The sequence below is a fragment of the Leptodactylus fuscus genome, chromosome 8 (assembly GCF_031893055.1).
Source record: "Leptodactylus fuscus isolate aLepFus1 chromosome 8, aLepFus1.hap2, whole genome shotgun sequence".
Taxonomy (NCBI): domain Eukaryota; kingdom Metazoa; phylum Chordata; class Amphibia; order Anura; family Leptodactylidae; genus Leptodactylus; species Leptodactylus fuscus.
In genome coordinates this window covers 44,964,155-44,980,628 of record NC_134272.1, presented here as the reverse complement: position 1 = coordinate 44,980,628, position 16,474 = coordinate 44,964,155, and the positions used below count along the sequence as shown (strand labels likewise).

At 38.4% G+C, this 16,474-nt stretch overlaps 1 protein-coding gene across 1 annotated transcript in view; it reads right to left on the bottom strand.

Annotated features, from left to right (window-relative positions):
* The window catches only part of TMEFF2 (transmembrane protein with EGF like and two follistatin like domains 2), a 482,652-nt gene that overhangs the window by 383,400 nt on the left and 82,778 nt on the right, over positions 1 to 16,474 (bottom strand). The window contains exon 4 of the mRNA XM_075285434.1: positions 15,625 to 15,651. Within this exon, the coding sequence (XP_075141535.1) occupies positions 15,625 to 15,651 (27 nt within the window). The remainder of the gene's footprint in view (positions 1 to 15,624; positions 15,652 to 16,474) is intronic.

The following is a 16,474-nucleotide window of genomic DNA, read 5'->3' as shown; positions in this document are numbered from 1 at the left end:
CCGCACAGAGAACTAAATGATCCTGTAGTCTTTCTTTTCTTTTAGTTGCTATGACTCCCGGTATCTTTTCTTATTTTTTTTAATTCAAATTTTATTAAGTTTTTCAAGTATTTGAAAAAGAACAACATTACAAGAGGTAAAATAATGCAACAGCTGAGCATAAGGAGAGGGAGAAATGCAGCCAATAACCAGGTTGAAATGGCATGTAGGGACAGGAACAGTCCATGTCTCCAAAAAGGAACAAATCAGGTAGCGCCATCATTCCTCCATAGAGGTAGACGCAGCAGCTGTGGGCACCGGCTGACTCAACAGGGATTTCCGAGCGATCGGCGTCCGATGTTGCCCCGAGGCACAAGGGGAGACCGGGTTGACAGCTGGCAGAGCGGGAACCTTTATCAACTCCTCCTGAACCAGCTCCCAGTATCTTTTCTATCTGCTATGAGCTTGTATGTGTTCTTTCTTGAATTATATTATTGCATTATCCATGCTGCTGTAACACACTGAATTTACCCATGGTGGGACTATTACAGGATTATCTTATCTTATCATCTTATCTTATATCATATTCCTTGTGATATCCTGGGAAGCTGCAATAAAAGAAAAAAAAAATCGGAATGGGGGGATTTAGAAAAAAAAATGCATTTGTGCCATTTTACTCTGGGGTTTATTTTTATGGCGTTCATTATGAAACCAAGATGTAATGCATCTATGACTCACTGCCTTGTTTTATGCCAACATGTGCCCCTTCATTCTTTATGCGTCTTGCTTACTACTTTTTGTGAAGGTGGGTGAAGACTATAGCACTCCAGGACAGGGACAGCCATAATGACTAATGCAAATTTCAATGCTGGGGGAATTAAGTAAGAGAGGCATAAGAATCACCAATTTTAATAAATCCCCATATTGTGTATACCCCTATATATATATATATATATATATATATATATATATATATATATATATATATATAATATAATTGCAGATCTCTCAAACATGAGAGCTTAGACATATCACAGGAAAAGAAAATAGTTTGGAATTATCACATGGAACTTGAAAAGGTGTATAAACCCCAAAATAAAATAAAAAACTCCCTTTACTTGTTCACATGAAGTCTGATCAGACATTAGTGAACGTAGCCCTTTCTATTACTTCAAGCGATATTTACAGGGAACATTATTATAAACTAATGTTCCGTCACACTTTACTTTTCACAGAAAGGGCTTAAAAATACTTTTTTTCCTGTTCACTTGAGCATCACGACAGGCTTCTGAAAGTCGGTTTGGATTATGTATATTTTCAATTCCAGATCCTTGCAGTAGACGTTGTCAGCTTTGCCATGATAATTGAACAACATGTCTAGAGTACTTATTTCTACGGCTAATCCCCTAGCATGTGTTTAACCTTTTTGATAAATCATGGATTGGAGAGAGAGTGCTTGCAGAACAACATTTGGCCCACACTGTTACCAGGGGAATTACACATTCTATATCACAATATGGAACTTGCAAGAAACAAGCGGTCAGCAGGTTTTTAATACATTTTCAGAACAAAGGGAAAGAAAGAAAAGGGGATGTTTCCTATTAATATACAAAGAAAAGTTTACATATTTATCTAAGACCTCATGCACTTGGAAGAGCTGTCTAATCTATGGATGTATGGAGTCATTATGTCTCTGTATTATCACAATTAAAAATGATTAGAAGAAAATGCCTATTTTGTTGAAAGAAGATTAAATATGACTTAAAAAAACAGAGTGAAAAATTATCCACATTATGTAACAGAGATAAGAAATTAACCCCTCTGATTCCTTAAAGAATAAACTAAAATAAGCATAAACCTATCACAAAATGATCAGACTCTTAAAGAGGACCTTTCACCACCTGGGGCCATTGTAATTTAATACACCACTAGAAAGCCAACAGTGCACTGAATTCAGCGCACTATCGGCTTTCCCGTTCTGTGCCCCCAGTGAAGAGCTATTGGTGCCAGTACCGTAGCTCTTTTCCTTTTTTTTGTAGATTGTGAGCCCCACATAGGGCTCACAATGTACATTTTTTTCCCTATCAGTATGTCTTTGGAATATGGGATGGAAATCCATGCAAACACAAGAAGAACATACAAACTCCTTGCAGATAGTTTCTTGCCCTTGGTGGGATTTGAACACCAGGACTTCAGTGCTGCAGTGCTAACAACTGAGCCACCGTGTGGCCCCAGGACCGTAGCTCTTCACTGTCAGAAGGGCGTTTCGGACAGTCAGTCAGGAACGCCCTTCCTCACAGCAGCGTCTATAGCGCTGTACAGTGAGAGCAGTTGCTCCTTACCGCCCGACGAGCACTATCAGGAGGGGAGGGAGGCGTTCCTCACTGCTCTCACAGTACAGCGCTATAGACGATACTATGAGGAAGAGCGTTCCTGACTGACTGTCAGAAACGCCCTTCTGACGGTGAAGAGCTACGGTACCGGCACCGATAGCTCTTCACTGGGGGCACAGAACGGAAAAGCCGATAGTCCGCTGAATTCAGCTCACTGTCGGCTTTCTACCGGTGTATTAAACTGCATGTGCCCCAGATGTTGAAAGGTCCTCTTTAAACTAAGGAAATATTTATACCAAAAAATCTAAATATCTAGGCTTTTTTAAAGCCTTTTATTTTATTCATTTAAAGAGGAGCTTTCATGTCCTCAGACACATGCAGTTTTATATACCGCTAGAAAGCCAGCACTGTGCTGAATTCAGCACACTGTTGGCTCTCCCATTATGTGCCCCCGGGCTGGAGATATTGGCACTGTTAGTTTCTGGACTGATCTCTGCCCACCATCAGAAGAGAATTCCTGACAATCTAGCTGGGCTGTGAAGAACATCCCTCCTGACTGTAGTCGTCCATAGACGTGTACTGGGGGTATTCCTCAACACTCAGTGTCATTCTTAGGCAGTAAAACATGCCCCCTTTGACATTACAGGGCTATGGACAAGTACAGTCAGGAGGGGTGTTCCTAACAGCCCCTCTGGACTGTTAGGAATGCCATTCTGACAGTGGGCAGAGATCGGTGCTGAAACTAATTGCACTGATATCTCATGCCCAGGGCACATAACAGGAAAGCAGACAGCACGCTGAATTTAGCGCATTGTTAGCTTTCTAGCGGTATATAAAACCGCATGTGCATGAGGACATGAAAGGTCCCTTTTAATTCTCTGGTAATTCCATGTAAGTAATTGAACTTAGTGATTGACTACCATTCCTGTATGTTCATGCATACACAGATAGTTCGCAGTGAGTAGGACTGCCCAATGATTACTAAGCCAATACATGTGACAGGTCTGCAAACGTTATACTGGTAGTGTAGTAACTAAATTGTATAACTTTTTAAAATGTCGCTGCATAATTAATATTTATTAATGTAAGTCAATGATGTGTGTATGGCACTTATTAATAATTCCTTATGCTTCAACATCAGTTATGCCATTACAGACAGGCATATGCAGATGGTGGGAGCAGTGTCATAATGTGTTTAGTCACATCATTCTGCAGCCATTTTATGGACAAGCAACCTCCAGATGGGACAGAAAAAAGCTGAACTAGGTTTGGCTTAAAGGGATAAATTGATATCTCTAATCTAAGATAAACACCCATACCCCACCCCCTCGCCTACCTTCTAAATTACTAACTGTACCAAAAATGTCTATTTACCTAGATCGCTGGAGTGGTCATTTGACCGCCCCAGGACCATTCTCCAATTTTCCAATGACGTTCCATTTCCCCATTTCCGAAAGGGGACAGGGCATGCATGGGGATTCTGCTTGCATCATATTCATTATCATTTACACCACAAAGGTGGAATAAATTATGTCAGATTTATGAAACCTTTGGGGCTGCCATAGATTTCAAAAGTAGGCAAAAGGGTGTCTAATTTATGATGGAGCAGCCCCATAATGAATTAAGAGCACCCTCTGCCTCTTATATGATAACATTAAGGCTGGGTTCACACGATGTATTTTGGCACGTAATGTGGCACGTAGACGCTGTGGGAGCTGTATACGCTCCCATTGTTTTAATGGGCACCGATACCGTATACATGGCGCTATTTTGCGGCCAAGATTTTGCGGTGGCCGCAAAATAGCGCTGCGTATACGGTCCCGGCTCCCACTGAAAACAATGGGAGCGTAGACGGCCCGCAAAAGCTCCCGTGGCATCTACATGCCACATTACGTGCCAAAATACATTGTGTGAACCCAGCCTAAAGGTATCTGGATGTCATGGATAGAGTACCCCATCTATGGATGAATGGCTAGTTATGTGAAAGCCTGCTACATTAAAAAAAAAAAAACTAGATTTTTCCTGCAGTGATGTTTATAGCCAGCTGCATCCTTCCCTGGAAAATTCTTCTGTTTGATAGATAGTCGGCTTACAGATTTATTGGAGCAGTGAGCATGGTCCACAAAACGAACAGGAATAGGACCTGTCCTGAGCTTTGTTCATGGCCTCATACACCGGACCGTGAAAATACACCATCGTGTGTATGGTGGCATAAAAATGAATGGGCCGAGAAAAACATGGCTAGCACACTGAGTGGTCCCACAGTCTTGTGCATAAGACTTTAGAGAGGTGCTCTGGTTTGAGACGCTCCTTTCCGTTCTATCAGTAATTCACATAGTTCTATTTTTTTGCTAGCATGTGGATGTTCCTTTAATTTCAAATTACAATAGACACTCTAGAAAAATGTAAAATACTAAAGTATCAAGTAAGATCTAGTGCATATACAGTAGTCTAGATGTCTAATATGTCATTTTCAAAAGAATATGTTCCAGTATCTTTGCAGAAAATTAAATTCAAGCACAACTGACCTAAAATGTATCTATCAAACAAAGCTTAAATGTTATTAGAGAATAATCACAAACCTACACTATTGTCCATTTCTCTCTTCAACCCAAATCCCAGTTGCATCCAATTTTGTAATCCAAAGTAATTCTCTTTGTAGCAATCTTTTTAAGCAATCTCCTCTGCAGGGGCTAAAATCTACATGTTTTATGCTTCGAATCTGTAATCCTGCAAGTTGCATCTCTGAATTTTAGAGTCTTCTGACGACACTAAGATGTGGGTTTTTTAATGTTCAAATATTTTTTCGTTTTAATCCTAAATCCAGTGAAAAGTTAAAAATTCAGATTTAACAACTGGTGTTGCTAATGTTTAATTCACACAACGCCATTCTCATAGGGGTGCAGGTAACACTTCATTGTGAGACTCTCTGATAAGTTTCACCCTATGCAAATCTATTTGGACTCCTTCACGCACACTTTTATAACTGTGGTTTAGAAGTCTTGTAGAAACACAACAAGTGTTGAAGGGTCTTTCTTTTTCTTGCATTTTGATTATCTATAGAGAAGCCAATGGAGAAGACTTACAGAAAAACACCATTACTATGCTTTACTCATATTTACTAAATTTTATCTTTCTTTAAGATAAATATTCTTGTGAAATGTACTTATTCTTCTTCATTCAATGGTACCCACAGAACATATAAGATTAGTTTAATACCAAGGAGAGATATACAGCACTCGAATATAGCAGGATGCTGTGTGAATCACTTTGCTGGCGCTGTTCATATGTGCACACTTACACCACACAGGTTAGACACTGTACCTGATGGTGAGAGGGTAAGAGCAATAATGCCGTTTACAAGCTGCCACTAACCCCACTCAAAAGAGAATGCCCATCATGTAAAGTAATTTTCCAGTTGAAAAACAAAACTATTAAACTCACAAAGACACAATAGGAAAGATGTATTAATACTGTCTGAGATTTAAACACTACAAACATATACTAGACAGTCTTATATTTTACCAGATTTATCAAAATGGCTCACAGTGCTGTTTGGTACGTTACAGTGCTTACTAGTCTGCTCTGTTTCTGAAAAAATAAAGTGACAAAACTTTAGGACATTTTTGTAGCATAGTGCCGCAATTTACACCAGGTACCTTTTCCAATAGCCACATCCCTTTTCTGGTAAGCCAACTCACTTGTCAGAAGCCAATGCACCCCCCTCATTTTGTCTACATTTTCCATATAGAGTACTCCATAACCCATACTCCATAGCCCATACTCCATATCCAGTACTGCGTAGCCCATACTCCATAGCCCATACTCCATATCCAGTACTGCATAGCCCATACTTCATAGCCCATATTCCTGCACACAGTTACATTCAGTCAGAGGCAGAGAACAGCTAAGGGCTTGTTCACGTCTGCGCCGGGGACTCCGTTCTGCAGGTTTCCATTTCCTGCACAAAACAGGGCAGGAGACGGAAAGCTGCCGACATCTTTCAAACCCATTCATTTGATTGGGTTTGAAAAGTGTCCAGCAGTGAGCGCCGGTGAGCATTTTATACTCTGCGTGGTGAAGCCGTTTTTTTTTTTTTTAACGTGACACAAAGTCGGACATGCAGTACTCTATGTCCGGTTTTAAAAAAAACGGTTTCGCCGCAGAGAGCATAAAACGCTCTTCGCCGCTCACAGCCGGACTCAGCATGACAAGTTTCAATCTTCTGCCGGTAGGAGACGGAAACCTAATACGGAGTGCCGAACGTTGGTGTGAACCCAGCGTAAGCCAGTAATAGAGAGATTCAGGATTTCAAAGAGAGGATCCAAATTTTGTTAATAAAATATATTGCTAAATTTATTAATGGCACAAAAACCTCAAGGAAATCTAAAGTTGCTAGAAGGTTCAGGTGTGCTTTAAACTAAGGACAGCACCCTGGACTGTAGATGGGTATTCATCTTTGCTGAAATGGGGTGACTCTAGAAGGCAACAGACCTTACTGGGAATAGTGAATAGACCTCCAAGGGGGTGACAAGGTGCTGCTGCATGTTTTGTGCATGTATTATTGTTTCATATTACTCTTGTTATCTGTATATTCATAATTATATACAGATGTGACCTCCCATATTCTCATCTTGGCTGCCATGTCCAGCTATGTGCATCACAAGGAGGTTATCTCAACAGAACATTGTTTCATAACAACTTATCACAGAGCGATATCCTATTTCTATGTGTGACCATTGAGTGGAGGAGGGCGAATTGCAGCCTTTCAAGTCCTTTAATGAGCGTGTCACAATATTGTGTTGAATTGGTTTTATGATAAAATGTCTCTTACCTAAATATGGATCTCAATAAAGCTTTGCTACTTTAGTGATAATTTGGTGTAACACTCTTTGCTTGTGTTAGTTGCTGTAATAACATCATTGCCACAATCAAACAAAAAACTATTAAAGTAAAACCAGACATCTCCTTTGTCATTTGTTTTTATAAATATCCTCTTGTTTTTTCTGTATGAATGACTAGAAAGGTAAAGCCTTGCATTTGAGGGAGTAATAGTGCTATTGTATCACATTCCCCTGATCCCTGGAGTCCCTCATATAAAATATAATAGAGGGCTCTTCTCATTTGCTATAGCTAGTTGGGTAGTATAACATAAAATCAGCTCGAGGGACAATACACAGGATTATATTATGTTTCTATAACGCCACCACATCCTTTGGAAGTATTCTCCAAAATACAAAATATTGGCCACAATCAGAGGAATTTTCTGACAATGGAACATTCATCTATAAACCACACACAAAGATTTCATGCTGTGAGCAATATTCCATGTCATTGCCTTCCAATGGATTATTTGCATTTGTAAAGTTAATTGTTAACAGCTGTTGTAAAGTAAAAATGTCTGGAAACTTAAACACAAAGAAAAATGGAAATGCAGGTCCAATATATTAGAATATGGTAAAGTAGATTCCTATCTAAGAGAACTGATTTCATATATCTGTCCTCTGAAAAGGACCAAAGGCTGGCACTGTGCCAAATCAACATCAATACCTCGGGGGGGGGGGGGGGGGGGGCTCGAAGCAGGCGACAAAAGACATCCACCAGTGGAAGTGTGCATTGTGTCATACGGCGCTACACTGGAGACATGACCAGAGTAGCCAGCACTGCCTTATAAAAGAGATTTGTATGAACCACTTCTTTACTTCTTTGGGTGGATATTATAAATACATCCCCCTACTTGTTTTAGCCTACTTATTTGTACAAATTGTATTATTTCATTTAATTAAAATATTCCATCAAATTAGTTCATTTGAATAGAGTATTAAAGGAGTTGTCCACAAAAAAACACACCATGTACCCATAGGATTGATGAGACCACCATTAATCATGAGAATGGGGGCCCTATATCCACTGCTGTAATGGAGAGGCAGTGACACGATACTACCACCTAATCTAAACTGGGGAGCTGGTGGACATAGTACAGTATGGACAGATGAAGATATAATGTTTGTGCATTTATGACCATCTCATAACCTTTTAATGGATTCATAGTGTGTATTACCATCTCTCTATTCAAATGGGGCACACAGGACCTTTATTCTAGTGATCAGTGGGAGTCCCAGAGATCATACATTTATCACCTATCTTGTTTTACGTTGCCCAGTCTTTCTAAGGACATCAATCCATGCAGCCAGAGAAGCCAACTATTGGTAGCAGTCAACCTTTAGTATAATCTCATATCTGCACATTTCCATTGACTCTCCTACAGACAAGTAAGAATGTTACATATATATGTAGCACAGAGCAGACGTGAGGAATCCAATAATCAACTGTGGATTTAAGGAGCTTGAAAAGACCCAACTCAGGATCTACATTCAGTATAAACGTCCAAACATTCTGAAGTAGCAATCGAGTAACATATTTTTTGGTTTGTCATGTACTGTATTGCTGCTTCATAATCTTTGTATGTTTATGCAACTATATGTTATGTACTGTATGGATGTAGTTTGTAGCCAATAGTATGAAAACAAAGACACAGATCAAATAATGTAAGATCAGGATTCCTGAACTTCATGCAACTACATGAGATACCATACCATGCACAAGGCTTTGTACAGTCATTGTTGCTACACTTCTGTATACATGTATGACATGGTTCTCTACCTCCAGTGGTATATACTATGATTTTTCTTTCCTCCTGGTACCAGGTGGTGCTTAGCTGTTACTACTGGTAGGTAGCTCTATAAGCTAAATGTTACTGCCTGTTGACCATATCCACTAAGATTTTATTAGCTTCCTGCAGTCAGCCCCTAAACACACACACATAGAAGCTAAATGCAGAAAAAAATAATTTTAAAGGATATATATATATATATATATATATATATATATATATATATATATATTGTTTATTTATACATTTCACGTAAATGCCCTCCATAAGTGGTGCTTTCATTCCCTCCTGTACATATGAATCGTTTTGACCCTCTAGCATAAAATGTTAGCTTTTGCACAATGCCCATATTAATAATATGTACACCTCTTGCTATCCAGTTTAATTTAAGCCTCCAACTTGAAATCTGCTCTTTATTACGATTTTCTAAGGTAAAATCCAGGCTTCTATCTTCTAGAAAATACCAGAACATTTTCCCTTAGCATTTTCCTTCATAAACCAAGAGAAAAGTACTTGTGAGTCATAGATTTTATGATATTAGGACTGAATAAAGCAGAATCAAAAGCTTAATACAAGAACTGATAGCAAGCTAGCCCTTGTCATCGTACTAAGGGAAATTTGTTCTATTTTGGTTTCGTGTAATCCTCTCAGTACCATTAACACTGGAGATTTTCAGTATGCAATTGAAATCATTCATCGTTACAGCTTCCAGTTATTTTAATTATAATTTGCTAGCATGGAAAAATAAGATTGTGAAAGGAGTTTTTTTGTCTATTTTGCAGTATTTTAGAGACATGACTTAGGAATTGCCAGGAAGTCAGTTCTTGCTTATGTTTTGTGCTGTTCCCTTTGAAGACTGACCTATCAATCAATTCTGTAATAAAGTGGAGTGGAAATGCGTCGTGCAACTGACAGCTGTTGCCTGCGTTTAACATTTAAACAAAAAGCACAGGCGTATAAACAGATCTAATTAAGTTACCGGTCAACGGCTAATGAAAAAAGATGGTAGTCTAAGTTAATTAACATACTATTATCTAGCAAGACACATGCTATCATTTCTACATAACATGTGGTCAATGACTGGACTGTTTGTTAGTACAATATTGTAGAAAAAGGTAACAGAAAACAGCCATGGCTTTACTTCCTCTCCACGTCAGAACGGCTGTAGATCACTGTGCCTTAGAGCTACCATTACACTGGAGGGAAGGTCTTATATTGCTGCTTCCTTTCATACTGGTATTTATCTTCCAAGATGAAGCATTAAAGGGAGTCTGTCAGCAGTAAATTCAGTATAAACCTAATCACACTACCTTGTAGAGAAGATTCTACAGTTTCCAAAAATGCCTCTATTATTCAGCTTTGCAGCCCCATTTTCCTGTAAATTACCTTAGCTTGCAAGGGTATCATTCTCAGCTCTAGATTCTCAGGCAAAGCACTTTTTTGATGATTTGCATGTTAATAAAATGGTGATCTATTACCATCAAAATTGCTTTCAAGCTCTTGTAGGGCTGGGTAGTGGCATAGTAAACATAATGTAAGGAAGACAGTGGTCAAGGAGATGTGGCCTCTCCATAAGCAGTATGACTACACTTTGACACAAAAAACGTATGTTTACTATCTCACTGATCAACCCTACAACAGCACATAAGTGGTTAGACGTGGTGTTAATGGTAGTAGACTGCCTTTAATATGATTTTCAGATGTCAGCATTTTCGTTAATGGCTTTAATCAGAATTAAATATATCAGTTAGGCATAATTATATTTAGCAGGTTTAATAAGTGCTAATGAGTATTCCTTAAACTTTTATTTTTTCTGTATGTAGAATTAAAGTGGATCATGAAAACCTTCAATTCTAGATAATAAAGTAATACAAGAACATGACATAACAACACCACATTTAATTCCGTGAGATTACTTTTATAGGATTCCTTTCTTAGAATCAACTTTTGCAGAAAAGACATCTAATCACATTATAAATATACTGTAAGTCTTAAGGTAGTATCCTGTTTGGGATATACATGGCATATACAGATATGGCAGCCCATATGCAGTTCTCTCCATTTACCTCTATGAGACTGTCCAGAGCCTCTATGCTCAACTATTCTCAGGGTCAGGGGATAATCATACACTTTAGGGAGAGTGTGTGCCTACATAGGCGTACGGAGACTTAAAAGTCATTCCTACTCCACTAGGGATTCTGGGTAAAAAATATGCAAATATATTCTCCAGGATGTAATTAGGAAAACAGTGCCTCTGTATGCTGCCCTCTAGGGACAGCCCCCTTAACATCATGCATGACCCAGTTAATAAGCCTACTGACATGATGCGGGGTTTATTGCCAAATTAGTATTTCTATTTTGGAATTTCCTTTTGGAATAGAAATATGAATTTGGCAATAAACCCCGCATCATGTCAGTAGGCTTTTTAACTGAGTACTGCATGATGTTAAGGGGGCTGCCCCTAGAGGGCGGCATACCGAGGCACTGTTCTCCTAATTACATCCTGGAGAATAGATTTGCATATTTTGTACCCAACTATTCTCAGAAGCCAATAGTGAATAGACACAGCCATGCATGTGTAGTATACTCTGTATTTAGTGCAGGCGCGGGATGTGAGGAGGCAAGGATTTCTGTTCTCAAGATACTGTATATATGGATGCCAGAGTTGGTATTCAGATGTATGAGCCCTTATGGCATTATGCCATTGGAAAAACTCTTACAGGCTAAAGTCCCTCGTTGCAGAAACAAAGATATTTTAGTTGCAGATTTTGTAGCGATTTTTGAGCCAAAGTCAAGCATAGTTACAAAAAGAATAGGAAATATATAAAACGTACTTATGCTTCTTCTGTTCCACTCCTGCCTTTGGCTCAAAAAAAAAATCGCAACAAAATCTACAACAAAAAAAAAGCTGTTCTTACAAAATGTGGGGCCTTAGTTAAAGGGAAAGACAACTCCTTCTCTAAAGATCACTACCCTGACAATCAGGTGATGGCCATAGATGTGTATAAATATAATAGTGAATGACCTTACACATGATACATGAATGAGTAGGGTCTGCCCAAGAGCTCTTAGCTGTCTCAAGCCCTAAAGAAGGAATTTTCGGACGTGTCGTACATGGTAATTTTAGTCTTTGATCACCACAAATTTACAGAACAAATTGTGCTACAATGCTTTATAGAACGACTCAGGAAGGAACGGCTCAGCTTTAATGCTTCAAAACAAAGTTGTAATGTTTTCTATATATTTTTTGTTCTTTTGAGATGTTTTAAAATTCTTTTTATTTTCATTGGTATAAAGGGAGACACTGTTAATTAAGGGAGAATACAAGATGTTAGTGTTTTGGGCACAAAATAGGACTTCTATTTTGCATGGCATGAATTTGGACTACTATTGTGCATACACACCAAAAGGGAAATGTTCCTATTGTATGTATATGGTGCACAAAGAATAACATTATTACTCTGGTAGCTAGCACAGAAGAGGTCATATTATTAATTTGGTCCACCAAAGGGGACACAGTAAATGCACAATACACTAAAAAGAGCACTATCACTGTCTGGAACCCAAATAAGGGGATGCCATTATCTGGGTGCATTATTACTGTGTGGTTTACAAAATGATACACTATCACTCCATGATGGCCATTATTAAAATCCGGGTGCAATAGATGCCAGACTTGGATAGGAGTAGAGACAGTGGTAGAATGCAGGAATTATGCAGAATTCAGAGTAAAATCATGCCAGGAAGAAGTTGTCAATGTGGTCTGGGCTAGATGGAAAAGACTAAAGAACGTGAAGTACTCAAAGACAAACAAAACATCAACTTTGAGTTGCCAGATTCAACTGTACTATATTCACTTATATGAGTATATGAGTAGTAACAGGGCTGTGTTATAATGGAAAAATAATGTACTTATGTTAAGTGGGGGCAGATCCAAGACTTGCCCTGGGATCCATAGGGAACTAGTTCTCTACAACCGAGGGAAGACATGCCCCTGGATTGGTCTCAATCTCTGCCTAATATTTATGGGATCGAGGAGCCTGAATAAAGCCGCACTTTGTTTAGTGCATCCCTGTATAAATACGCCAGCATTACTGAAGAACAGCTGCTTAAAATACACAAGCCATAGCAAGGGTCAAGAGATTAATCTTAGCAACATGCCTCCTTGTTTCAGCATAGTGTGGATAAAATATAGCTACCACTTTTCAAAGCCACAAAAAGATGCATTAAAAAACAGTTTACGTAAGAGTTCTTCACAAGTTTATGTAAGCAATCACAAGAATTGCATACATAATTAAAATCCCAGAAGGGTTGATTTACACGATTCTTACTGCATTGCAAATTAAGAAGGAGAAGCCTACAAATCACTTAATTCTGTTCTTCCTGTGCAGGACTAAATGCTGAAAAAAAAATACTGAGCACTGCAGATGAAGCGTGAGGATGGCTATCAGTGTCTAACCACTTAAAGCTTATTTTGCTTACATGATACTGACATCTATAACTGCTGCTGACCCACTTCTACAATACAAATCTGCGATCCGAGAGCAGAGTCTGCGACAGGAAAGAGGCTTCACTGGGTCATTAGATTTGGAGAAGGACGCGGAAAGACCGGGCTCACAGGAACAGTGGACAATATTTTTTATACAGATTCTACATGATGTATCACACAGCAGCCAGGTAGCATATATATATATATATATATACTATACAGGAGCAAGTTCACAAAATGATATGAAGGATGAATGTTTTTAGCGCGTTAGAATTTACAATGTATACAGACAACTGCAATAGATCGTACATAGTATGTATTACAGTATACAAAATCCTAAATTCTAAACAGCAGTGTAATTTTTTAATCCACACATTCAGTCACACTTTAGCCACATGACTTTAATGAATCATTCTTAAACAGAATTACATATTTGCTACAAATATCATGTGCTGATGAAATGATGTTTGCAAAATAGTTTTATCCACCAAATGAGTAAAGGCAGCATAGGCAGATTAGATGATAGATAGATAGATAGATAGATAGATAGATAGATAGATAGATAGATAGATAGATAGATAGATAGATAGACATAGATAGATATAGATAGATCGATAGATAGATAGATAGATAGATAGATAGATAGATAGATAGATAGATAGATAGATAGATAGATATAGAAAAAATAATTGCAGCAGCACCAGCAAATCTGAGGATTATCCCACAAATTGCACGGCAGAAACCCCTCTCCAGGCAAAAGGGTTTGCAATAGAAAAAAACAATCCGGTCTGTCAGCAACTTGTATGGATGGAAAATGTCCTTTTATTGGAAAACGCAGTACACCACGTATCGGTCCACACTGCACTTGAGAAAGGTCCCAGTGTGGACTGATACGTGGTGTACTGTTTTTTCCAATAAAAGGACATTTTCCATCCATACAAGTTGCTGACAGACCGGATTGTTTTTTTAGATAGATAGATAGATAGATAGATAGATAGATAGATAGATAGATAGATAGATAGAGAATGCACGTATCAATGTTAAATTCCAGGTAACTGAAATCTGACCTAAGGGTTCACATACTTTGGGATAGATGATTTTCTTGGACTACAACATATCTATTTTCTCTCAATATTTTTTGGATACAAGAGCATGCCAACTCTTCTAGTCCTGAACAAATCAGCAGTTGTCACAGGTTTAGCTCTCAAACCGTTAAATAAGGCATGAAAGCTGTGTTATACAGTAGCTAACAAATTCTCATTCGCACTTCATCACCTGAAATTGATGAGGTACTGTAGTTCATACAGTGTGAATTTTCTCAAAATTGGTTCATTGCTCTTCTAAAAAATTAGGTAGATATACCGTACATAGAGGTTCCAATAAGCCCTATATGTACAGAGACATTCTCTGAGAGATCATTGTAGGGACTCATCTAACTTAAAGCGGTTATACCTTGGCAATACTTGTGGAAGCCCTGCCAACTTGGCTCCCTAACTACCATTCTGAGAGATAACCGACAATACAACTTGTGCTGTTTTTTTTTTTTAATGAGGTCAATACATACATACTTCATAAAGTCCTGACTGTACATAGATGTTCTCTTCTACAATATGATTTGTATACTGTAGTACAAATGACATCTGATGTAACCTGGCACAGTTTTATTTTTGTCAGATACATAGCTCAAAAAATATTTTTTTTTCAAAAATGCTATTCAGGTGCTGCTACTCGTTTTTGAAAAGACTCCCCCGTTTATGTTACATATCATGAGCCTCTCTGTGCACCCTGGGCGTTCCCCCAAGCTACCATGCACCCCTCCTTTACTTGTGCTCCATGATTGCCCTCCTCCTCCGTTGTAACCGCCTCCATTCTTGTAGCCTCGATTCCAGCACATTGAAATCTCAGGCATACGCAGTAACACTCCCCTCTGAGCGCTACTGCGCATGCCCGAGCGCCATTTTCTTGTGCGCTTTCTTCCATTGTCCACAACAAAATGCAAGAGACTGTATAAACCTCTATAGAAGCTTTATTACAGCTTCAAATAAAATAGAGACGTAACATAGCTGCATGATATAGAGTTAAGAATATCACAAGAACAATCACAACTACTGAAATGCTAATATTAGGAAATATAAACTGTGATCTCTTACCGCCATCACCAGAGCCTGAACCTCCCTCTAAAAGAAAAAAAAGAACACTTAGATAAATGTTGAGTAATATAATTTGATGTTATATTTATTACATTACAGGAAAAAAGAACAATGACATAATTGTATAGCAATATTGATATTCCTGTCCTTAGTTGTGTTTTATTTTGTCTTTTGTACTAAACAATATGTTCAAGGTTAGTGCTGTGTTCTGCAGACACTGTCAGAGAAACAGAGAGCCCTTGATAAAAAGAATCATGTTCATTTTTTGTCATTGAGTTTAACCTTTTTCCCCACTATGAGACGCGCTATTTATACAGGACTTTAGGAGCCAGTCGCGGACACAGACAAACTTAACAATAGACTAACCAGGTTGATACATAACTTCAAAGATTACCACAATTGTTGTACTACATCTTGTATTATTACTGTAGCAAAATGGAATCCAACATTGGAATTTTTCTCTTTATCTCTTACATAAGTGAGTGATAATATCTGTAGATATCTGGAATGCGGAGGGATTTAGTCTATTAGTGCTAAGTGTCCTCCATACTCCAACCACCATCCACCATTCTGTATATTATGTTTGCCTTATAGCATTAAAAACTCCAACCAAATGAGTCCATGTCCCCCAGTGAGTGACTGTTACAACAAATGCATTGGAGGGACACATTTAATGGGGAAGTTAACTTGGGGATTTACGTGAATACTTTGCCAATGTTTGAGGAACTCCTCCCATCCATAACTGGTATGTTACTTCTAGACGTACAGTAAAAACAAACCTACAGATGTATTGTACTCAAGGATGTGGGTTGCAACGTGTAAGACTAAAGTCCCAAACAGTTAGTTATAA